This window comes from Podarcis pityusensis, assembly GCF_964106645.2.
Source record: "Podarcis pityusensis genome assembly, chromosome: 1".
In the NCBI taxonomy this organism is placed as follows: Eukaryota; Metazoa; Chordata; class Lepidosauria; order Squamata; family Lacertidae; genus Podarcis; species Podarcis pityusensis.
Window position 1 is genome coordinate 45,888,373 of NC_138028.1, and position 26,055 is coordinate 45,914,427.

The window sequence follows — 26,055 nt, forward strand, 5'->3', positions numbered from 1 at the left end:
AGGAATGATTCATTAAGAACACTTTCAGGTAAGATGGAGATTATAAAGGAAGCCACTGGGGCAATAACGTCCTTGTCCTTATCCGCTAGGAGGAAACTCATTCGGCTTTCTCTCGGAGCTGTGGGTTGCAGGTACAATATTTTGCTCAACACCTGTTTGTGGAGTCTGCTGTGCAAAGGGAAGTCCCAAAAAATATGGCCCAGTGAATCTGGTACTCCCTGATTACAGGCACACAGACGGGCTTGGTAAAAATTTGCAAGTATGTACCTGTGGTCGCTTCGGAGGGGTGGAAAAAAAGAAAACGAAAAAAGCATCCCTTTCTTGCTAAGAGTATCTATGGCGGTTCACTCCAAGTACAGGAAGATTAAACATCTACAAACCATCCAGCAGAGCATAGAGTTTAATTTTGCATCTTAAATGTTTGAATTTGACCAAAGTTCATACAGGGCTTATGTTGTCAATTTAGTGACTTCTTGGTCCATTTTCTGATTAGATGCCAGATCTTGTTTAAATATAAAGTGTTCCAGGTTGAATAAACATGACTCTACCAGCATTTGCTGATGGCCCCAGTAAGTTTTTCTCTGAGCTTTCTAGTTGCTCTAACCGGTTTAAGCCCCAAATAAAAAAAGATACGGCTGCTGGAACACTCTGAATTAGTCTGCTGAGAAACAAATCTTCACGGGGCAATACTGGTTTCAGACACACTGCGTTTTATAGATTGTATGCTTAGACCTTAAGACTATTAGCACAATCAGGGCTGGCCTTTGTCATTTTCACACCAGAAGAAAAAAGGTCAGGTGGTAAATGCACACTTATCAGAACTTATGTCTTTTGCTTCTTTTTTCTTTCGATGACACACAAAGATAAAGGAGGAAAAATGGCATCTCTTTGAGCAGGCCAGGCCCAAGACATTCTGCTGCCTGAGGCAAATAATAGGAGGATGCCACTGTCCCATTGCATATACAGAAGCTGACTGGGGTTGACAGCTGATTCCAGGGCTGGTCTTCCCATTTGCAAACAGAGACTATTTACTCAGGTAAGCTATGGTTTTCCCAGTAGTGATGTATGGAAGTGAAAGCTGGACCATAAGGAAGGCTGATCGCTGAAGAATTGACGCTTTTGAATTATGGTGCTGGAGGAGACTCTTGAGAGTCCCATGGACTGCAAGAAGATCAAACCTCTCCATTCTGAAGGAAATCAGCCCTGAGTGCTCACTGGAAGGACAGATCGTGAAGCTGAGGCTCCAATACTTTGGCCACCTCATGAGAAGAGAAGACTCCCTGGAAAAGACCCTGATGTTGGGAAAGATGGAGGGCACAAGGAGAAGGGGACGACAGAGGATGAGATGGTTGGATAGTGTTCTCGAAGCTACCAGCATGAGTTTGACCAAACTGCAGGAGGCAGTGGAAGACAGAAGTGCCTGGCGTGCTCTGGTCCATGGGGTCACGAAGAGTCGGACACGACTAAACGACTAAACAACAACAACAACAAATGGGGTGCTGAATTTGCCTCTTGTAGATCCTGGCTTGTTTGCCTTCCTGATCTGGTGATCTCTTGTGGGGCTATCCAGAGTGCCCACCCAATCCTTCAGCCTGAAGGGGGTTCTTCCTCAGAGAGAGGCATTCTGGGTCAGATGGCCCAGGAGAGTGTGCAGCACTGCCACATTTTAAAAATCATCACAGTTCTCAAAGTAACTTTAAACTACATTTAAAAGAGAACTTCTAACTACTGAAGAAAAGCGATGGTCATCTAGGCAATCTCCTGAGCCTCTTTACTCAGAATTCTGTGCTCTGAGGAAACGCCCTCTTCCTCAAGAGTCAGGTGGTAAAATCGCCAGAACCGCCGCTGCATTAGCTGCAGTCTTTAAAAAAATAAACAAGGCAGGGAGTGGAAGAGCGGCAGTGGGCAAAAGAGGGAGAGGGACAACAGTGGCAGAACTATCAACTTTTTGCCTCATCCCCCCCTCCACTCTGTGCAACAAGGCAGTGTGCAGCCCACCCACTGGTTCTATGTCAAAGTACTCTTGCTGCCCACTTGGTATGAAAAGTTGGACCACCTTGTTCTAGAGCCAAGGCACCAAACATGGTGCCCTCTAGATGTTATTAGGCTCCAATTCCCATCAGACCCAGCCAGTATGGCAAATGGGCAGGGATGATGGGAGTTGTGGTCCAGCAACATCTGGAGGGCGCCATGTTGGCTACCCCTGCTCCAGAGGATGGCAACCAGAAATCACCAAGAACCTGCTGAATTAACTGCTGAATTTTTATTCAAAAGTCTGTCCAAGCGTACTGGAAATTAATACCAAGTCACCTAATTTACTCCTAATTACTTCCAGAGTTCTGCCTGGTATTTTGCTTGTTCCCCTCATCGGACTGCACTACAGATACAAATGAATTTAGAAGGTGATCTTTTGAGTTTTATGGAGAAGGAGGTGTTTAATAGAATTTCATATGGCAGCCTTGAAAAACCCTTCTCAGAAAGCTAGTGATGCTACAATTAGTATCACTACAGCTTAACAAACCAAGTAATCCAATTACTAGGCTTGACTTTGCTCTGGTACAAACTGTGCTGCTGGCAAATAATCCCAAGATTATGAGCAATAATGAAGATATTGTTACACCGACCCGCCTTCTCAATCCACTTCTCACACTCACTGTGGTGACATGTCCCTGGGCACAAGATATGTCCAGATTTGGTTCCCTTTGCAGGGAGATCACTGGAGGCTGATTGGCATTTTGTAATATATATATATTTGTGTGTGTGTTTATCTCTCAAAGGAGTCAAGGGAGGCAAACAACAAGGGGGAAAAATAGTAAAAGCTTATTTAAAACAATTCTAATACAGATGCAGACTAGGAAAGATATAAACTTAAAAGGCTTGTTGGAAGAGGAAAGTCTTCAGCAGGCACCAAAACATCAACAGAGACAGCACCTGTCTATTTTCAAGGGGAGGGAATTCCAATGCATGACTGCCATAACACTAAAGGCTCAAATCCTACATTGTGTGGAACAGACTTTCCGATAAGATGGTATCTGCAAGAGGCTCTTGCCTGCAGAGTGAGGTGATCAACTGGGTAAACAAGGCATGAGATGAACTTTCAGGTATCCTGGTCCCAAGGTGCAGAGGGCTTTATAAGCCAAAACCAGCACCTTGAACTTAGACTGGTAGCCAAATGACAGCCAGTGCAATTCTTTCAAGGCTCAAGTAACAAGTTGGCGATGATCCAGCACCAGTGAGCAGCTGAGCCACCACATTTTGCATCAGCTGCATGCAGACAGACCAAACTCAAGGGCAGTCCCACATAGAACACAGTGCAGTAATTCAACCTGGAGGTTACTTAAAAATATACCTAGGACCAGTGTTCCTATATCAGATCAGATGCTTAAAGGTAAAGGGACCCCTGACCATTAGGTCCAGTCGTGACCAACTCTGGGGTTGCAGCGCTCATCTCGCTTTATTGGCCGAGGGAGCCAGCGTATTAAGCCGCTTCTGGTGAACCAGAGCAGTGCACGGAAACGCCGTTTACCTTCCCGCCGGAGTGGTACCTATTTATCTACTTGCACTTTGACGTGCTTTCAAACTGCTAGGTTAGCAGGAGCAGGGACTGAGCAACGGGAGCTCACCCCATTGCGGGGATTCGAACCGCCAACCTTCTGATCAGCAAGTCCTAGACTCTGTGGTTTAACCCACAGTGCCACCCGCGTCAGATCAGATGCTTACAGAGCCCAAACTCAGCTCTTTGTCTGTTTTTATTTTATTCACAGATACCCAGATGACAACATCCCCATGGGTAGGGAAGGGGACAATATATATGTTGTATACAGTCACTGACTCACACTTGCACACATGAAAAGGTTAACCTGAGCTCAGGTTGCCAGTGGGTGTGGCTTAGCATGCTCTGCCCCTTTTCCTTCTCTTCATGCTTCTTGGAACAAGCAAGGAGCCATGTGGCTATGGCTCCCAACTACTGTACAAGAAAAACTAAGTGAACTCAATCTTTCCCAAAGGGAGGTGTTAAAGCCTGGATCTTTGCTAGTCTGATTACATGTTCTTTTTTTGTAAGGAAACAAAGTTATTTTCTTTATAAACCATTTGGAAACTTTTTTTCATTTTTGTTTTACTGCCAGTGGATAGACACTTGTCTGATGTAGCTTCTGGAAACTCTGTGAATAAAACATAAACTTATTTGCAATGCTAAGTATCTGTGATTTATTCTAACCTAAGAATTTTTGTGAGGAACATTTATTCAAAGGTGGATGGTGGCAGATGTAAATCTAACCAAGTTTTAATGTGCTTGGAGATCACAATTATGTTTAGAAGAGAGAGTAAGAATCTCACTGCAGATACTTCAGGTACTGAGAGCCAGTGTGGTGTAGTGGTTAAGAGCAGTGGACTTGTAATCTGGTGAACCAGGTTCGCTTCCTCGCTCCTCCACATGCAGCTGCTGGGTGACCTTGGGCCAGTCACACTTCTTTGAAGTCTCTCAACCCCACTCACCTCACAGAGTGTTTGTTGTGGGGGAGGAGGGGAAAGGAGATTGTTAGCCGCTTTGAGACTCCTTCAGGTAGTGAAAAAGCGGGATATCAAATCCAAACTCTAACTCTATTTCCTAATCATTCAGAAGGAGAGCTAATGAGAACAAAAGGAAGGTATTTGGCAACTTTGTCAGGGCTACGAAAGCAGTCTTCAGTAGTGCCCTGACAATTTACCCTCTCCTGTCCAGTTCCAGTCTTAAGCAATATGAAAGGTTGTTTGGAACAGTGAAGACTTAGTGCAGGAAAATAGTACCAGGAAAATAAACAAACAAATGCTAATAAGCCTTTTAGAATATTTTTGAGACTGTGCAAAGAGGCATGCCAGATGCTCAGTAACACAACATATCCAATCTTTATATCAAGAGATATGCAGGTGGGATACAAGCTCATCTATTGCAATATTAAAATAGAGTCAACATGTGTGTCCTGTGCAGGGAAGGCTCAAAGCACTTAGCCCATGAAGGAATAAATCATTTATTGTAATCATTTCTGTAACTCCTGATTCATTGCCTCAGTGAGACAGCTTGTTTGTAAAAAGCTTTCAAGGTGAAATGGGATAAGTATCTTTAATATGCATAATAACTCCACAGTTATCAAGGAAATGCACTTGTACAAAACAGGAACCTCCTGGGCAAGGGAAGATAAATAAAATACTGACAGCAGAAGATGAAACAGAAGATGAAACAGGAATACAAAGTAGCATACTAAATAGCAGTGTATTAATCTTCAAATGTCAGATGCAGAATAGTCAATACCTAAAAAGTAAAGGTAATCTAAGCTGATAAATGTTGGCGCTGCAATGAACTCAAATATAAATATACAATAAACATGTTTTTTTTTAAAAAAAAACTGTAATTCTTCTGCCAACAGCTATGGCAGAAATAGGAGCCAGTACTGCATCAGTTTTTGCCCTGGTTCCCATCCAGAAACCAGGGAGTCTAGATTATGCTAACCAGATGAAGGCAAACTCTGGTGCCATAGTACAATGAATGTACTATGCATTCATGCAGAATTTGGTATTTATTCTGGGGCAAAGGTAAAGAGCAATTGGCATTTGGGTGGTGGTGGGACATTTAATTCTCTCTGTGTGTTTTAAGAAAGAGCATTCAATCATTTAAGTCCCCCACCAGCAGACTGAAATTGCACAACCCCAACAGCTCAGTTAGAACTAATCCATATTTGAGGCTGAAATGAGGCCAAAAACAGTCATAAGAGAACCCCTCCCTGTGCGCGCCTATCAGGAACCGGATCCTAGCCTGCACCCTGCTTTGGCAAATGGGGATGAGGGCTGGGACTTAGGCTGTGCCAGGGGGTGGAGCCAATGGTGGGCTTCCCTCAGATCCGCCCCTTGCCCATTATATGGGTTGGGGTATGGGGAGCCTGACACCTGGTCCTGCAAGGTGATACATATAATTGGTCATGTTGCAAAATTATGTACTTTAGCATCACACTTATTCAGATTAGAGAGTTTTAAGACCACCATGCTTAACCTGGACTGTATCATGTCCAGCATTTCTTAAAAACCTAAAAAAGTAGGGCATGAAGAAGGAATGTTTTTTGAAGCTATCAAAATACATTTTGCGTAAAGATGATAGTATATCTATGGGACCACAGTCTCTTCTCAGAAATACATTACATTTTTCTTTGACATTAGTGATGGGCCTCCCACCGACTTACCAATGGGCAGGCTCCAGCGCATTATTGACTCTCTTAATTCCCACTCACTGATCTGAAACTACTACAATTTCTAGAACAATTATGATTGTTTAAACAAGTAAGATTAAAATCAGCCCTGATGGATCAGACCAAAAGTCTAAATAGGAACAGCTTTCTGTTTTCCACAGTGGTCAACCAGATGCCTATGGGAAGCCCACAAGAAGGCCACACAGACAATAGCTGTCCCCCCATTATTCTTCCCAAGCAACTTGTATTCAGGGAGGTATGCTCCTTCTGATTGTGGAGACAGAATATAGCCATAACAACCAGTACTTGTTGGTAGCATTATTCTCTTTTAATTTGTAATTTTTCATCTACCAACAAAGTTGCATAAATAGCATTCACGTGCTGATCTTCCTAGCATGGTTTATTACTTTTGCTCCATCACCTGACTCGAGCTCCAGAACCAGCCACTCACAAGAACATCTGAATACTTACCGCCAACATGGAAGAAGGCATCACTGTTAGTATAAGCAGTAGGAACGCAAATGTCATCATGTCCTGTGGGGGTGAAAACAGAGTTACTCATCACAAATGACCAAATTTGTGTTAGCTAAATTGTTTTGTTTTAACCAGTGTCAGCTCTAAGTTACTGGGGGAGAAGGGACAGAAAGTCCCTAGCAGGACCTCATCACTGTCAACATTGGTTCTTCATCTGTACTCTTCCTCTGAGGTCAGTATGCATGGCTACCAAGGAGAGGGCAAGACAAACTGAGGTTGTTGCCAGGAATGCCTCACCTGGGAGGGTGGAGCCACAGCAATAGCCTCCTGGAAGCAGAGTAACTGCCGCTTACCAGGAAGGGATGACAAGGGTGGTGCTGTGTAGACATACCAGCAGAGCAAATCTAGTGCTCCCACTCCTGTTTCTGCTCACATGCTTGAAAAACTCAGGTGAACAGCCAAGGACAGTAAGGAGGAGGAACAGCAGATAGACTGAGGGGCTCCAGTGCAGCCCTCACTAGGGTATAGGCCTTGGCACATGTCCTGGTTTTTACCTCACATTTCAATAAAACATTTTCAAAGCATCTTGCAGCATGTGATTAAAACAGCAAAACACTCTTCAAGCCAGCTCCTCGAGAACCACCTAAAACTCAGTAAAAATCATTAAAGGCATGAGGAGGGAGAGAAAACCATTTTACCAAGCAACCAAAGGTCATCAAGTGGACACCAGGCAAACTGATAAGGGGAGAATGTTCCATAGCTAAAACACCACCAAAAAGGCTCTTTTCTCACGAGAGACCATTTTTTAAAAGAAAAACAGCATAATAATCATTTACTTTATTTAATACTTTGAGATCTCTCCTTTCCTCTAAGGCGCTCAAGTGTACATATTTCCTCTTCTTCTCCTCCATTTTAACCCTGTGAGATTGGTTAGGCTGAGAATGAGCAACTTGAACCCTGGTCCCCCAGGTCGTGGTATACCTGAAGGAGCGTCTCCACCCCCATCGTTCTGCCCAGCCACTGAGGTCCAGCTCCGAGGGCCTTCTGGCGGTTCCCTCACTGCGAGATGTGAGGTTACAGGGAACCAAGCAGAAGGCCTTCTCAGTGGTGGCGCCCACCCTGTGGAACGCCCTTCCATCAGATGCCAAGGAAATAAACAACTATCTGACTTTTAGAAGACATCTGAAGGCAGCCCTGTTTAGGGAAGTCTTTAATGTTTGATGTTTTATTCTGTTTTTAATCTGTTGAGAGCTGCCCAGAGTGGCTGGGGAAACCCAGCCAAATGGGCGGGGTATAAATAATAATAAATTATTATTATTATTATTATTATTATTACAACACTCTAGCCACCACACCACACTGGCTCTTACAGAGTGGCATCTGTCCAAGTCATGCTCAGAACAAGCACATTGAAATCAATGGATGTGATTTACTTAGGTTTGTTGATTTAAGTGGGTCTGCTGTGAATATGACTTACTCAGATACAACTCAGATAAGAACAGCAGTACAGAATTATCACACCACAAATAACAAATGGGATAATTGCAATGCTTGGACTTCCCTTTCTGGGGGAAAATGCAGCAAAATCAACAACATCATAAATTACAAATCCATTTAGTAAAGATGCCTCCATTCATTTAGGAAATCTACATGTCTGAGAGGTGCAAAAAGATGACGCGAGGGGAAAAGATAGATTGGAACTGCCTGTTCGTTACCTCTTGGCAGACCAGGACATTTAATTGATGAAAGAGATGTTAGAGATAAACAGATCATTGAGCAGAAGAGAGATCTGTATTTAAAATACACTGTGCTGGAACAGCAGGCCACGGTCCAGTAGCCGCTGCTGCACTGGAGCGCCACAGGTAAGGCGCTGCTCAGTGCGCAGAGGAGGCGAGGCAAGTGGCACGTGGAGTGCCGCCTTATCTCTGGAGCTCTGGTGCAGCAGTGGCCGCTGGACTGGGGCCTGCACCACTGGGAGCCATGGGTAAGAGCTGAGTGTAGGATGGGGACCAAAGGTGGGCAAATTATCCCAGAAGGAGCACAACGTGTCCCTCACCAAAGGTACTACCCCTTCTCTAGCATCCCACGACAATTGTAATAAAAATATATCCCCCATATTCACATGAAGCTATACTAAGTTGGTCCACTTCCCCATCTAGCTCAGTATTGTTGACAAGGACTGACAGTGGTTTCCCAGGGTTTCAGATGTGGGCCTGTCTCAGTCCTACCTGGAGATGAACCCAGGACTTTCACCGGGCAAAACATGTGGCTGTAGCATGGAGTTACAACCCTTCTCCCTATGTCAACTCTGAACTGTGAAGAAACAGTGATTCATGAAGGTGCCAAGGTAGTGAGGATGTAGGCTGAATCATCCTGGAATTCCTTGTGAAGCCAGGTGCTTGTCTCTCAAGATAACGAGCCAGAGGAAATTCTAGATCTTGGTTATAACACATTTCGGAAAACCCTGCCTTTAATTAATGAAGAGAAGAGTATCTCAACATGACGGTATGCTTTGAGTTTATAATCTATTTATGTTAATATCAGCCTCCTTAATGCTGAATGTTAAGGCTTCAAGTAAGCAGAGATGTCAGATAGTATTTTTAAAAATGTCATCAAGACTGCAACTCCGGTGGCAGGACAGCTATCAAGCCAGGAATTAAAGTGTACAGAGAGCTGAAAACTAGGTCTTCCCTGTCTCTGGGATATTCTCAGAGTCGCTCCCCAGTTGGGAGATTTCACAGCTGCTGCAAAACGTCCTTGGTTATTTGGCGCTAAGTCACCTCTTGCATCTGGACAGAGGTGCATGTGAATAGGGTGGTGGTGGTGGTAATAGAGGAAATAATCTAATTTTCTCATGCCGCACTATAGCACAGCAGATCATTATATAACATTTTATAATCCACAAAGCATAAACTGTGGCAGTGGATCAATGCATAAATATTGTTCTCTGTCACTTAATTTTCACATGGTAAAGAAGTGCTATAATCCGTTTCTGCTGAGCCCCTGCGGTTGTAAAATCCTTGGGTGAATAAGGACTTTTTTTTTTGCTTATACAATTCTGGAAGGAATTGTGTGCACTCATGGTGTTTATTATTTATTAATGAAATTATGTATTGGACCCAAATAGCCATTTCTGGACCTGCACAGAATAGCTCCTTCCTATCTACCTTTCTACTGCAGCCTCTTGCACACAGACATACACATCTCTGAACAGCTGCTCCTGGAGGTCAGGTGATCCTCCAAAACAGGATACAAGACAGTGCCAAGGATGGAGGTCAGTGAGAACAATCATAAACCTCTGACCCTGGAAGCCGGACCAATATCCACTCATGTACATGGTGCTTGGATCCTGGCTTCCTTTGGCACTTCTTCCATAATTCCATATTAGCTACTCAATGAGGCCCTGGAGGGATAAATATCTCCCCCCACACAACAGAAGGGTTGGCCCTGCTTCCCAACTATTTTGGATTTTCAGATATAGTAAGGAGATTCCAAGCAAAGCATATTTCTAATATGTGTGGTGGATTTCCTACCAGTAGTTAGAGTAGGGGGAGAGAATCTTTTTTGGCTTCCTGTGGGTAAATTTTGACACTCTCAAAAACCCTTGTGTGGGATTTCACCTGGCTGTCAGGTGCCTGGGAACCACAGCACAAGGGCCATTCTTAGCCCTACGCTTTCGAAAGTGGTGAGCGTAGGACTGACAAAGCATTTCTTTCTCCACTCCACACCAGCTGATTGGGGAGCGAGGAGGAAGGCTGTATTTTGCAACTGCAAAAGGAACGTGAAGTGTCAGACCTAGGACCAGGGTCCAAATCTTCACTCAGTCGAGATGCTCAATGGATGATCTTGGGCCACTCAATGTCTCTCAGCATAGCCTACTTCACAGGTAAAATTGGGGAAGGGGGAGAGAACCATGTTCACAGCATTTAGCTCTGTGGAGCAAGGGTAGGATATATGTACACTTAAGCAAGTGTTTCACAGAAGAACATCAGCCTATAAGATTATGTTAGCTTTAACTCTACAGAGATAATGGTAATAGTGAGGAAAAGAAGTACTTCAGTCTGTATACTTGCAAGTCCAGACACTATTCCCCCAGCCATTAACACATACAGTTTCAGGGGTGTGAGCATTTGTGTGATCTCTCTTGGCACTGCAGCACATGAAAGAAAGCACGTGAGGGACTGACTGTGCGATCAGAACAAAATAACTGTGTTGTTGGAAATAAAACCTGTTTTTCCCTGCAAGTAATAATTACTGTCTTTTCACCACAGCATTAACAAAACTGGGATTCATTTCTCTTTGGAATTCATGCAGAAAGAAACAAACAAGCAGTGGCAGTATTCTTCCATACAAGGTAATTTTTCTCTGCATGGAGAATGTGTTTTTTTGAACAAGTTAGCAGACATAAACATAAATGGGTGTGTTCACATACAATAATAACCGTGAAGTTAAAGCTTCAGTGTATATCTTCCTATATACATAAAAAGCGAGGTTGTCATCACACAGCCTCCATTGGGAGGATTTGAAGTGCCTCATCACAATCCTGGATTTGCACAAAGTCAGGGTAGGGTAAGGGAGCAAAAAGTGAAGGCAGGTTGCACAACAGTAGCCATGGCATGCAAGCAAGAAGGGGAAGGCACGAGGGGGGGGGGGGGAGGAGTGGTGTTCCCTCTTACCATATCCATCAACTGAGTTGTAGCTAACAGACTTGTTCTTAAGACTCTATCCACCTTGAAAGATATATCAGCATAGGGTGTGTGCACAAAGGGGGCTACACAATAGGAGAGAGAGAGAATGGTATGGAAATGGGGTGATCTGTGTGCAAGGCAGAGTTGAGAAAAGTAACAAGGTGGGTGGAGGAAAAAATGGGAGTGAAGGTGAAAATGGGGGTACAAAGGCGGAGTAGGAGGCATGGACATGGCATTGCAAATGAAAGCAGGGGCATGAAAGGGTCTGAAGAAAATGAGAGGATGGTGGCTTTATAACTGGGCAGAAGCTGGAAAAAGTTCTTAGTACAGTAGTTGCAGTGTGTGGGAGGGAAAATGCAAGAGATTACCAGGGGGGTGGTCTGTGCAAGGGGAGGGCTTTCACAAAAGGAAGGGAAGCAGGAAGCATGGGTATGGGGGAGAAGGGGAAAACAAGGGTGCAAAGTGGGGCTGCAGAATAGAAGAGAGAAGCAGTTTCAGAAATGGGATTCAGAAGACAGTGGCGGAGCTCCCCAGGGGCCGATTTCAGGACGGCAATCCTCCCCAGGGGGTGCCGAATGTCACCCCCATTCAGGCTGATGGGGGGTGACATTTGGTGCGCCCCCCGTGACTCCCAAGCCTACAGCGAGCCGGGGGGAGAGAGAGAGCTGCAGCAGCTGCTTCACCACTTGCCACTTTGCCGCTCATTGGGCTTGGGGGAGTCGTGGGCGGGGGGGGGTGAGCCAAATGTCACCCCCCTTCAGGATGACACCCGGGGCAGACTGCACCCCCCTGCACCCCCCCTTCCTGCACCCCTGTCAGAAGGTGAAAAGGGAGCTTAGTAGTTGCATGGGGTGGGAAGGGGAAGCGCTAGGGGGTTAATATGGGGGGAATGGCAGGGGGATTGGTACATGATCACCTTTCATGATATTCCTTTAATGTAGAACTATTTGATGTTCAAACACTTGTAGCACAAGTGAATGATCAGGATCATGGCAGCTTGCTCCATCCCTAACATCCACATAATGTACGGGATATTAGATTTCCCTGGGAGCCTGTCTATGCAGATCCCAACTGATTTATGCTCCAACCTCAGAATCTATTCACTCCATTTTGTGGTGTACAGATTGTACTGGCTGGGACCTACAGGCATGCACACACTCCCACACATGCAAGCCCCTATGGAAACTTGATGTGCAACACAGGGACATCAAGGGTGTGGCAAGTCAATGCTGTACTGTACTAACTTCATCTCTGTGTATTGGAGTGTACATGCAGTTACTGCTGTTCACTTGAAGAACGGTAAATGTCTCCACAGATGTCAGGCACCTGATTGACAAGGGTCTAGCTGCAAGGGGGTGCACTGTCTGGCCAATGCACAACCCCCTCCCCCAGCCACCAAAAATATATATATACAGTATTTTGAGCTGGAGATGCCACAGAATAAACATGGGATCTTTCTCGTGTTGAGTGCATGCTCTGAAAGCCTTAGGATGATCCCTCCCTGAAGAAGCTCCCACTAACACTAACCCAGCACTGCCTCTTCATGCTGGAGAAAAGCTACACCTGTTGAATTTCTACCTCTCTCTGGCAGCTGTTAAATAAATACAACCATTTTCTAATAGTCATTAGAATCTGATTAATACCCTGGAATTTTTGATCTGTTCTTAAAAGGAGGCTGTCCCAACAAGTCTGTTGGTTTTTATGTGGAGAAAACCGCATAAGAAATGCCTTGATCCTGCAAACCTTTCCCCAGACAAAGTATTTTTTTAAAAAAGAAAGAAAAAGAAAGAAATTCCCATGAAATCCTGCCTACAGGATCAAGCAAGTATTTGAAACAGCTCCAGAAAATCTGTGGAATTGTTCACACAACCATTTTAGCATGTAGCAACATGATTGTTTAATCAGCCCATGCCAATTGTATAATGCCACCCACTGCTGTCCACCTTGTGCTGAGCTTAGCTTATTTCACCACTGGCACTGAAGCATAACTGCACATTTTCATGGGACTGCAGTCTGGCTCACAGACAGCCACTGTTGCTTTTCGAAGCAGCCAAGCATATACACAGAAGTGATAGTTAAACAGAGGCATGTGTAGAAACCAATGGATTTTGTGGTACCATAGTTCCAAAACTTGGAACTTACTTTCTGACATATAAATAAAAGCACCCTTATCACCTTTCCTGCACATGCAGAATCTGTTAAATGTATACACGGCCTTCTCAGCTCGAAACTGAGAAGATTATCCAGAGGCAGACAATCCAAGTATATATGAAGCTCAAATTCTACCTGCCTCCCACATGGGAATGTCATCTTAGCTATTTGATAATATTTGAATTACTGAAGCTATGGGTGGATTAACATTAATTTAATACGTGAGGCTGCTTTCTTACTGCCAGGAAATCTGATGTTTATAATAACAAGGCTCACATTAAGTCATTTCTTCCCTGTCACTTTTACAAAACTTTTTATTATTCCAATAAAAAACCCCCAAAGTCAGACACTATGTGGACAACGAGAGGCACAAAGAGCCAAACAGTCAGTAATCCAAAACGAAGACTTACCTGTGGCTGTGCTTGTCTGCTCACAGATGACTGCAAGAGGCAGCAGTGCTACCTTAGATCACCACCACTCAAGTCCTCAGTCTTCCAGCTCAATCAGTGGCTCTTTAACACCACCTCTCTCCTCTAGCTTCTGTTTGGTTACTAATCCTTTACTGCACAGGAAAAGGAGAGTTGGGTTTCATTTAACCCCTTCCGCTGCAAAAGTTCCTCCACAGCTTTCCTGTTTTGCTTTCAGAAGCTGAAGTTGTAACCATGCACACATGGAAGGGACAGGCTTTGAATGATCTCCAGCTCTTTAACCTGAGTGTCTTTGAACAAAAAAACAACAACACGCAATCTGTCGTTGGCTGCACAAGTCATTTCCAGGGCGGGGCCTTTCTCAGCTAAGTTTTTATTTTAGCCACAGGCAGCACATCAAAAGACAAGAGAGAGAGATTATTGGAACGGTCTATAATTGCAGCTGTTGTTTCTCATTTCCATTAAAGTCCTGGAGTTTAAACAGTGAGATTTTGCAAATCGCATTTCCTTTGCAACCTGAAAACAGGCCTACACCAAAGTCCACCTTTGAACTTTTCCTCTCCTGCCCTTTGAAGCCAGGAACATCAATCCCAAATCTTGTGCAGGGCTGGATCCATCTTCACAATGCAGTGATTCAAATTCTTAGGACTTGTACATCTCAGAAGTCTGGAAAAAATGCAGAAGCACCAAGATACAAATCTCTGCTTGAAGAATCTGTTCCTACTTTAATCTTCATTTGACAATAAGAATCCTCAGGAAAAGCCAACTGGAAAATAACTACGGCATTGAGCTGTGCACACACACAAAAAAAGCTGGTGGGAGGAATGCTTGCTTTTTCCTCCCCTTTTTTGCAGTCCTGTCTCTAAAGATCCCCTGGTAAACACCATTGGAATCAGGCAGGATCTTTTTAAGAGGAATTGAGGAAATTTACTCAGAGCAGAAAGCAAAATTAATTGTGAACAACACCTTAACAGACTCATTTGACATTACAAAGGGTACCAGACAAGGCTGCCCACTATCTCCGCTGCTTTTTATCAGTGTATTAGAAGTACTAATAAATTGCCTGAGAGGAAGAACAGAGATAAAAGGGGTCAAAATAGGCGCCAAAGAATTCAAACTTAAGGCCTACACGGATGACTTGGTATTAACCTTAGAAGAACCTCAAGAAAGTGTAAAAATAGCATTGGAAGAAATGGGAAAATTTGGGCAACTGGCAGGATTTAAATTGAATAAGACAAAGACGAAAATGTTAGGCAAAAATTTAGAAAAAAAGTGAAGTAGAAAGGTTAGAACAAGAAACTGAAATCAAGGTGGTCAAAAAAGTTAAATATTTGGGAATTTGGATGTCGGCAAAGAACATAAAATTATTCAGTGACAATTACCAACCAGTCTGGAAGGAGATTAAAAGAGATTTAGAAATATGGGACAGACTAAAGCTGTCAATGACTGGAAGAATGTCAGCGATCAAAATGAACTTATTACCGAAAATGGTATTTTTGTTCCAGACAATCCCGATAATAAGAGGTTTAAGACAATTTAAAGAGTGGCAAAAGACTCTCTTGCGTTTTATATGGCAAGGGAGAAGACCAAGGATCATTTTTTTTTAAAAAAAAAATAAAGCTAGGACCCACAGTGATTTGATGGGCTATGTCCTATAGGCCCATCTGAAGCATAACCCTGGTTGCACAGGTTTTTTTGAGTATTTATTTTTTATTTCTGGAATTTCTGTGTTGCTTTTCAAAATAAAGTTTTCCTAAGGCAGCTGATAATATGTGAAAAAAATAAAATAAAATAATCTGACTTTCTTTTAAAAAAATTAAAGGCTAAAAGAACAACACAGTATCCTAACAAAGAAATGATAATATCAAACTTTTTCATCTCTTGGCATTTGTCCACTCTGAAATATAACTGAAATACTATTGATTAGCTCAAAAACCAATACATTATTTACTAGCAATATACAAATCTGAGGTTGTCAGCCAACTACAAAATTAAACAGCCCAGCATGTTCTTGTGTCTTTAATGCCAACTTGATCTGCAAAATCAGCAAGTGAAGTTGTTCCTTTCATTGAGATGTTTGCAGATGATGAAGCTGCTGCTGTTCAAGGTACAGCAGGGGGCAGTAAAGAAGTTGCCTTGTAGTGCTTTAAATAGCCAAGTCAAACCTGCTGCTTTTCATCAGTACAGTGGTACCTCTGGTTACAGACACTTCAGGTTACAGACTACACTAACCCAGAAATAGTACCTCCGGTTAGGAACTTTGCTGCAGGATGAGAACAGAAATCGTGCAGTGGTGGCGTGGCGGCAGCGGGAGGCCCCATTAGCTAAAGTGGTACCTCAGGTTAAGAACAGTTTCAGGTTAAGAACGGACCTCCAGAACAAATTAAGTTCTTAACCTGAGGTACCACTGTATTAAATAAATTGACACACCTAGACCTCATATGAGTTCAAGGGTCCTCTTTGTGTGTTCTAACCTTCCTAGATTAGACAGCAGTGGTAGTGGCTACCTGATGTGTGCATGTAAAACGTTGTTTGCCTATAAGGAGCTTAAATTTCTGAACACTAACAAGACCAAAAAGAAAAAATGCCAAGGACCTTTTAAGGAAAGCCCACTGTATGCCTCCCTTCTGTAACCAATTACAGTGGTACCTTGGGTTTCAGATGCTTCATGTTACAGACACTTCAGGTTACAGACTCCGCTAACCCAGAAATAGTACCTTGGGTTAAGAACTTTGCTTCAGGATGAGAACAGAAATCATGCGGCGGCAGTGGGAGGCCCCATTAGCTAAAGTGGTGCTTCAGGTTAAGTTCTTAACCCGAGGTACCACTGTACTGAAATACAAATTCTAGGTAAGGACTCATCCACACTTAGTTTTTGCCCTGTACTTTCTAGGCACAGATCTGAGCTTTTCTGGAAAACGGCAATTTGGGTTTTTCATGGATTGCCAAGAGCATTAAAGAGCGACTTTTCACAGCAAAATCATTTGGTGGGTGGGTGGGGATCAGTGTGGATGAGCCCTAAAACTCTGGTTCTATTTCATTAAGAATAACCCTGACATAACCTGTTCCTCTTCACCCATAAGTTTCCTTTTGATAGCAGCCTCTTCAGAGATGCTAGATGATTAAGCTATTTGGGAAGTTTGGGGCATCAGATAATGTGACTATCCAAGCTGGGATCCAGCCAAGACGCATAGGGGGAAAAACCAGCTGTGCCTACTGCTCTGTTGGCCACAGCTTAAGGGCAACATCTTGCTCAGTTGAGGAGTACTCCCTTGGGACGTATGAAATGTCAGCCCAAAATGAAGACTTTGAACTTCTTAAAAAGATTTCAACAAAGGTTTTGTTACTGTGTTTTATCCTGTATCCAGATGGGCTAGTATGATAGGGAAAGGTTATTCTTGTGAGGTTTTGGCTTAGCAATGGATCATTCAGTACCAGGAAACAGGTTCTCTGTGCTTCAAAAGACCACCAAACTGCAGCGCTTGAAGGCCAAAGAAAAAAGAAGAAGAAGCAAACAAACAAGCAAGAACTACCTTCCTCTAAAAATAATTTGAGCCTCTTAAAATAATAACCACAAGGTTTAAAAATAGGATGCTATTAAAAAAATGGGAGTAAGTACAATTGACTGCAGTGGGGCTTTCTTCTTCTGAGTGGACATGAGTAGGATTGCACTGTTATGCCTACTCAGAAGAAAGCCTCATTGAGTTCAATGGGCTCCTATTTAATTCCCCCCGCCCCCAAATCGTATGTTTGGGATTGCACTAAAATTGTACTTTCATATAAATTAGTCAGTTGTTAAATTTAAAAATCCCTTGCAGGTGGTGCTAAGTTTGGGGTAGGTGAGGAGAAAACCGAGAGTAATTCAGAGAAGAGGCACATTTAAAACATTTCAGAACAGCTCCCCTGGCTTAGTGTGTGTCCGTTTCATTTCACCTCTGTTCCCCACATGGCTGTGGCAAGAGCCCATGCTGTCTACCCTCATTATGCTGTTGATTGATCGAAAGCTGTCAGGGATCAAAAAGATTTCAGCTGAAGCAATCGCAAAACCCATTCAATCAGGTCAGAAAAGGGTTCATTATGTGGTACCACTGCAGTCTACGCCACTATGTTGCTGCTGGCAGGGAAGCACACACTGTGATGATCAGAGCACATCTTTCACCTAAGCACCTTGGTTCTTTTCTTTTCCCCAACCTCTTCCTGCCCATCTGCTCTTCAGATGCAAGAAACTCCATCATCTCTCTTGTCCATTTAAGTTAAGAGAGCGGACATTTTCCTCATGCCTTTCTCCATTACTAGACACATTATATAATTGCCTGTCCCACAGTTAGGTCGGGTTCATTTTGAACCAACTGAGAACAATGCCTGCAATTAAATGGTATATGGTTCTCTTATTTAACAAGTTTACATTTTGCTGTTCCCCCAGGGTCCTTTACAGATTCTGATGCATAGGCTCATTACATTTGTTCATAGATCTTCTGTAGTCCCCAGTTAGCTTTAAATGAGAATGATGTCCTTTATCAACTCAGATCAGAAACAAAGAACAAGTCTTGCAGTAAGGTTGAAGCAGGCATGCCTGTTATGCCTGTTCTTTACCTTAAACTCACTTTAATCACAAAACAGGCTGAAGTGGTTCACCATCCTAAAATACAAGCTTTAAAAGCAGTACCTGGTTTTGGATATCAAAGCAGCCCCAAAGCAAAATTTACTCAAGGAAGTATTTATCCCAATGTCCTTTTGTTCTGAGCTTTCCAGGCACAAGTTTGCGCTTTAAAGCTCCATTTCTGAGGTGTGTGTTGTTGTTGTTGTTGGGCACAGAGATTTAAAGTCCAGACCTGTGCAGTATCATACCCCTTTAAACAGTCGCGGCTTTCCCTCCAAGTATCCTGGGTGCTGTGGCTTGTTAAGCATGCTGAGAGCTGTTAGGGTACCCCTATTCCTCTCACAGAAGTACAATCCTCCCTCCTGGGGGGAGGACTGACTGTTAAACCACTCTGGGAATTGTAATTAACCTGCCCAAGGCAGGGTATAAGTACAATCAAAATACAATAAACCGCCGTAAGATAATATCAAAACATAACAATTCATCAGGCTCCTTTCCACAGGACAGTTGGCGTTAGCTGTATGTGAACACATCACCTTGCCAACAAGAGACATCACCTTGCCAACAAAGGTCCGTATAGTTAAAGCTATGGTTTTCCCAGTAGTGATGTATGGAAGTGAGAGCTGGACCATAAAGAAGGCTGATCGCCGAAGAATTGGTGCTTTTGAATTATGGTGCTGGAGGAGACTCTTGAGAGTCCCATGGACTGCAAGAAGATCAAACCTATCCACTCTGAAGGAAATCAGCCCTGAGTGCTCACTGGAAGGACAGATCCTGAAGCTGAGGCTCCAATACTTTGGCCACCTCATGAGAAGAGAAGACTCCCTGGAAAAAGCCCTGATGTTGGGAAAGACTGAGGGCACAAGGAGAAGGGGACGACAGAGGACGAGATGGCTGGACAGTGTTCTCGAAGCTACCAGCATGAGCTTGACCAAACTGCAGGAGACAGTGGAAGACAGGAGTGCCTGGTATGCTCTGGTCCATGAGGTCAAGAAGAGTCAGACACGACTAAACGACTAAACAACAACAATATGTGAGCAAGGAAAGGAAGACGTTCAGTTGCATCCCACATAGCAGGGGTTGGCAATGTGGCACTATGGCACCCTTGAGATCTTCCCCTGGCACCCGTAAACCCTCTGAGCCCTCTTCTTCTTCTTCTTCTTCTTCTTTGGTGATCACTCGTAGCCCAGTAAGATTGTGTTCCATAAACATGGTTTTAACAATGAGTCCGTAAGTGACTGTGGAGGCCAATTCTGGATCCACACGTCCTTCCACAGTGGGGACACTGGTTTCCGGGTGGGAGTTGATCACGGTGTGGATTTGCCAAGTGTGCCTTCCTCTTAGCACGTTTCTCCCTTGCGTCCTGAGTTCGAGTGTCTTCAAAGCCCATGACACCTTTGGTAAAGGCTGTTCTCCAACTGGAGCACTTGCAGGCCAGTGTTTCCCAGTTGTCAGTGTTTATACTACATTTTTAAAGATTTGCTTTGAGACACTTTAAACCTCTTTTGTTGACCACCAGCATTACACTTTCCATTTTAAAGTTTGGAATAGAGTAGTTGCTTTGGAAGACGATCATCAGCATCTGAACAACATGACCAGTCCAACGAAGTTGATGTTGAAGAATCATTACTTCAACACTGGTGATCTTTGCTTCTTCCAGTACACTGATATTAGTTCACCTGTCTTCCCAAGTGATGTGTAAAATATTTCAGAGACACCGTTGATGGAATCTTTCAAGGAGTGGGAGATGGCATTTATAAACGCCTCTGATTCACTGCCCCATTGGCCATGAGATGGTAAGGCTGGTTACTCCCCTGTCTTATCTTGTGCACAATAGGAGAAATTACCTGACTTGCTAAAAATATTGTAGGAAGAGGTAGAAATTCATCCTCTTCCCCACCATTAGAATTGTGGGTTCAAATGCATTCGAAATTGAATCTGGCAGCTACAGTCACTACGGAGTCTAATTTGGAGCAACTAATCTGAGAGCACAGAGGAATCTGAGCAGCCTCTCTTCATTACTCTGATAATAATTATTTATTCTTTCAGTTTGTTATAATGATTAACTATTAATAGGGGGGAATTGTATGCAGTCACAAATGTCCTGAAATTTACAATAGAGACCTTACACATTTGCTTTTCTTTATTCAGTGTTTATTGAAGCAGCAGTAGTAATAATGACAATAATATTTTTAAGTAGAAAAAAGATGATGAAAGCCGACGTGTTATAAGATTGCATTGAACTGAAAATATTCATAACATCAAAGCCTACAAACAAACCTGAGACTATTTGTTTGCCATTCTTCTGGATCTCAAATATCAACTACATTTTAAGTACAACTATAGCCCAATTAAACAAATTTCAACCAATTCATTGCATAAATCTAAGTTGATTGAACTATTGAGTTAAATCTGCATATGGGCAAAAACTTTACCTCCAAAGCAGGAAGCATATTCCCTTGGTTTTTAGATGATGCATACAGGTGTCTTAGCAGCAATTGCCTTAGAAGAGCAATTTCTCTTGTGTGTAAGAGAAGCAAGAATGACTCTTAAGATGCTGCTTGGCATCTGAAGTTTTTATAAGCACATGTATTTTTTTTAAATAATAAGAGTGGTCACTGACAAAAGAGGGCAGGTCTTTTGTACCTTTAATAGTTGCAGCCCTGGGCTGTTCCATTCTTGGGGTTCTTTTCAGATAACACCTCTTAGAGTGTATCTAGAACAAATGTATATTTGCTAACTGCCATGGCTTTTCACAAAGGATCATGAGAAATATAATTTGGTGAGATGCTGGGCCTACCACAAGGGATGGACTATTTGAATTACAACCACTATTAAACCAGTTTAACTGTGCAATTGTATGCATGGTTAGTCAGATATACGGTAAATCCCACTAAAGTCAGTCTTGTTTGCTTATGATGAAATTTAGGGAGTAAAAGCCATTAGTGGGACTTACATCTGAACAAACGTGAAGGATTATGCTCCAAGACTCCAGTCTTAACTTCACTCACCTAGGAGTAAGCCTCACTCAATTATATTGGACTTACTTCTGAGTAGACATTTTCTCAGGCCTGTGCTGTAAGTCTCTGTAATGTAGATATGCACTTTAAGATTTTATTTTCAAAACTGTCCCCTCTATGTATTTTTAAAATAAAACTCATTATTGCTTCCTGCCAAGGTATATAATATTTGGCCCTGAAGATTCTAGTCACTATTTACACCATTTATATCACAATTAGACTCCTTACAAAGATGGAAGAAAATAAAATCAGCACTGACAGTTTTATAGCCTGCTAGGTATACCATACAAAGACAAGAGAGAGGGAGGGTATAAAGCTGTGCCCAGTAAGAGGGAGAAAAATAACTAAGAAATAAGACCGTATAGGAATATAAACCTCTTTTCCCTCCCCACCTTTGGAGTTCTGGATTTATGTGCAACACAAAATGAATCTGGCAGCTACAGGCCCAATCTAATTTAGACTAATTAACACGTCAACCTTTGTCAGTGTTGCATAAAACGTATGTCGCAAGTACAAAGAAAAATATATTTGTTGAGAAGCAGAATGAAAAAAGCACTAACTGGGGTGCCCATGATGTAGACATATCTCTGTTCACCCCCAGAGACTTCAGGTTGGGAAGGTTTTGCACCGTTTCGAAAACCTGCAAAAACTGTTTTGCAAGAGATGAGAGCAGGACATGTGCCCACAAAGGCAATTCCTGTTACCCTCTGAAAAACCTATCACCTGCTGTCTACAACCTTTGTCTCAGCTTAATGTTCTTCACAGCTACGGACAGGTTACCAAAGGCTCCCACACCTTTAGCAGGTGATGTGCAGAAGAGGGCATTGCAACCCTTCACCTCCTGTGGGACAAACTGCAGCTGCTGAAATGCTCTTCGCTTCACAGCTCCTGAAGATACAGGATGCCTCTGCTCTTCTCCTTTGCATCTCTTTTGCCTATTTTCAGTTGCCTCTCTTCTCAGTTGAGAATAAATGGAAGACTGCAAAACACCAGATTTTGTGTGTAATATATAGGCAGCAAAATGTTATTTAATTTAGTATTTTTATGGCCGAGGATGGGGAGAGGTGCTTGAGGGATGTTTTACCTCAGGTGCCAAAATAACTTTGCTGTCCTTGGATTCTAGTTATCATAACATTACTATTGTTGTTGTTATTTATTAAAATGATATACCAGCCTTCATTTGAGGATCACAATAACAGTTTAAAGTATAAAAACACAAAAATGCATAACATGGGGCACTATTTGATGCTCTGCCTCAGGCAGTAAAGTATCTCAGGCCAGCCCACAACAAAACTGAGGTATGAAGCCGCTAATTATAATACTTGCAATAACTTCCACAGTCGCCTTCATCACCAGCAATGTTGAAGCAATGAGTTTATTTTCCCCACCTTGCCCTAAGAGACAAAAGGTTCTTCCTCCCAATAACAGTACTGTTGTGGGTATTTCTTATTACAATTCTTAATAATACGTCTCGCTTAGGAGGACTAGCTCTGCTCCATTTAAAACTGGTGTCAAAACCTCCCATCAAATTCACTCAGTTTGGGTTCATCCCCATGAGGAGGATTACGTTTATCTGTTTACAAATGAGGTTTGGTCTTTAAGCAGGCAAGTTAAAACAGGCACCTGAAGAACACATTTATAACCACCTAACAAAACAATTATAATGTCTGTCTCATGCCCTCTCCTCTGCCTCTGGGTACTTGTGCTGCAGATCAAGATATTTCCTCCCTCAATATCATGAATCCTTATATACTCGTTGGATTCTATACATCTGTATGCAAACAAACAAACAAAAATATCCACCAATGCTAAGAGGCAGAGGGGGCCTGATTTAACATTATTGGTTTACAAATGCAAATGCCACTCGGGTTCCCTTTCACCCCAGAGGCCTGCAGGTAACTTTCCCTTAAGTAAAAGCAATAATAATCCACATATGCAAGAAGACCATTCTTAACTCTCAGCCTTTCTGTTACTACAAACTTTAGCTCTTCATTCTCTTGCTATCACTATATGGCTTATTAATTAAAGTCTGGTTCAGATTTAGATGACAGAATCTCATGCTTACTATTTGGTTTTTACTTTTCGCCCTTCACACTTTCAACTAGTACACAGTTATATTGACAATGATGTAAAAATGCAGTTCAAAGATGAAATGCTCTGAAATATTAGAGAAGCACCTATACTAAGCACTTTGTATCACTATTATTGCAACAGATGGCTAGAGCAAAACATAACATAATTCTGGTCACTGCTTGACATGACCTTAAGAGTAAGTGGATACAATCTTGAGGCTGATGTGACAATCCTTCCTGCATGTCACTCTCTGGAGGGCAGTAACAATGTCAGAACACCACAAAACAAGACTTGATGGTACCATAACTTGATAGCTCAGAAAGGATCTTCTCGGCAGAAGAAAGTAGATTGTGAGAAAATGGTTCACTGTTTATCTTTGAAAATCGCAGGAGTATACAATCCTGTTCCTCTCAGAAGCTCAGTGAAGGACCAGTTCCTTTCCCTGTGTTTTTTGGTACATACTCCACAGTGGATTTCAGTTTCTTTTCACCAGGTCGTGACCTCCAACAGGAGAATCCAATCAAAGAGAAGAAAAGTGGTGAAATGCCCCTCTCAAAGTGGTGAAATTCAGAGACATCACTTGGCACTGACAAGCTTGTGATGTACACACACAGTTGCACTTTTCTTGCCTTAACTTTATCTCCACAGATGGATGTTAACCTTCAGCTTACCCATGGATTTGGAGGGGAGCTGACGAATGCTGGTTTAGAGGTGCCAGTCCATGGTTTTGCATCCACAATCCTTAATTTGCTTTTGCTGGGGAAATATCATGGTCCCTCAACACACACATACACACACTCCTCCTCCTCCTGCTTCACAGCTGCCGATTCAGTTTCTGTGCTTGCCGTTCTTTGGCCTCAAAGGCGACTTTGGTGTCCTGTAGCTGGACTATGGCCTCTTTGGCTTCCTTCAGGTCCTGACAGATTTGCTCATACTTCTGAGTCAGCTCCTTGTTTTCACGGCGGAGTTCCAGAACCACCTGGTTGACTTCCTCCGTCTGTTTGGTACAGTGGATTTTCAGCTGCTCCACTTCAGAGAGCATAATCTCCATGTTTTTTACAAGCGCTTCCAGTTTCTCCCGAGACATGTTGGTGTCTGGTCCGTTCCCGTTGACTCGCCCAAGTCCAAACCCAAACCCAAAGGGGATAAAAAAAGCCACCGTGTGATATTGAAGCAAGAAGCCTCGATACTGACACTTTTGATGTCTCTTTTATTCACCCTCTCTCTCTCCTGTCCTCCTCCTCCCTTCTCTTCTCCAAACTACCCCTAATCTTCTTTGCTGGGGATAATCTACTTATTTATACTGCAATGCAAAAAAACCTATGGAAGGGCTCAATGTTCTGAAGTAACATACATGCTGGATGCATGGCAAAGCATACAGAAAGCAACCACTCATCAGATGTAACAATCTGTTAACTGAAGATGTTGAGAACGGAACACACATAATCCAGCTAACATTAAGTGCTCACTGAGGTTGTATAAGCATTATCATCTTAAAACACAGAATGGTCTCCCCACCCCCCCACCCCCAGCTGCATGTCATGGTACACATCAGTATGGTTAGGTGTGTTTTCAACTTGTCATCAGTCTGTCCACATCAGTAGGCAGAGCAGGGCCTGCATGTCTTCATATAGTTTATGTTTCCAAATCGGATCAAAGCTGGTTTGGAGGGAAACGCATCAAAATGCAGCATTTTTCAATAGATGTGGATGGTGGGTAATGTCCCGTATAAACAGCTTCACAAACCAGTAGTAGGAGTAACTGCATTTTGTGTGTGTGTGTGTGTGTGTGTCCGTGTGTGTGTCCGTGTGTCCTCCCCAAACCAGTTTTAATCCAAATTGGGGGAAGAAACAATGTAGCTGCATTTTAAGCTGATAATGCACGCACACACATACCAGAGTGTAAGTCCCTCTGAACTCAGTGGAACTTACTTCTGAGTAGAACTGCACAGGATTGTGCTGCAAGTCAGAGGAATGTGAAGAGTTGAGTCCCACTGAAATCAATGATATTCAAAATGTTGACTTTGGCTGGATTGTGTGCACGGTTAGGGGTGTGTCTTCCGCTCCCCAATACACAATAGTAAGAAATGATCTATTTCTCATAGGAAAAAAATTACATAATGCATAGCAAAAGATAATAGATCACTCTAATAAGTGTATGTTGCTTATTTAATGGCATAATATTGACATAAGTGTAAAATAGTATTAAATGTATATTATTTACTTGGCAGGCTGATGTATCCTGCAGAGTCAGGTAATGAAAGACTGATTATCTTTGAGAAATTGTTATTCTTTGGGTATTAAGCTTGTATATAAAATAAATTAATTCCCTGAGTAACTTGCACAGAATGTTCTTCTTGTATCATCCCAGTGCTTTCCTGCACAGGCTGTATGGTTTTGTGTG

At 42.8% G+C, this 26,055-nt stretch overlaps 1 protein-coding gene and 1 long non-coding RNA gene across 4 annotated transcripts in view; one reads left to right on the forward strand and one right to left on the reverse strand.

Moving 5' to 3' along the window:
* Window positions 1-14,264, reverse strand: part of PAPLN (papilin, proteoglycan like sulfated glycoprotein) — a 57,942-nt gene extending 43,678 nt beyond the window's left edge. For all 3 annotated transcript variants that reach the window (XM_081005358.1, XM_081005357.1, XM_081005356.1), the window contains exons 1-2: window positions 13,942-14,264; window positions 6,690-6,752 (exon numbers count right to left, since the gene is read on the reverse strand). In XM_081005358.1, coding sequence (XP_080861484.1) covers window positions 6,690-6,749 — 60 coding nt within the window. In that variant the 5' untranslated portion in view covers window positions 6,750-6,752; window positions 13,942-14,264. The remainder of the gene's footprint in view (window positions 1-6,689; window positions 6,753-13,941) is intronic.
* Window positions 10,168-26,055, forward strand: part of LOC308474353 — a 39,374-nt gene continuing 23,486 nt past the window's right edge. Inside the window, exons 1-2 of the long non-coding RNA XR_013984664.1 lie at window positions 10,168-10,578; window positions 10,964-11,046. This is a non-coding gene — a long non-coding RNA (uncharacterized lncRNA). The remainder of the gene's footprint in view (window positions 10,579-10,963; window positions 11,047-26,055) is intronic.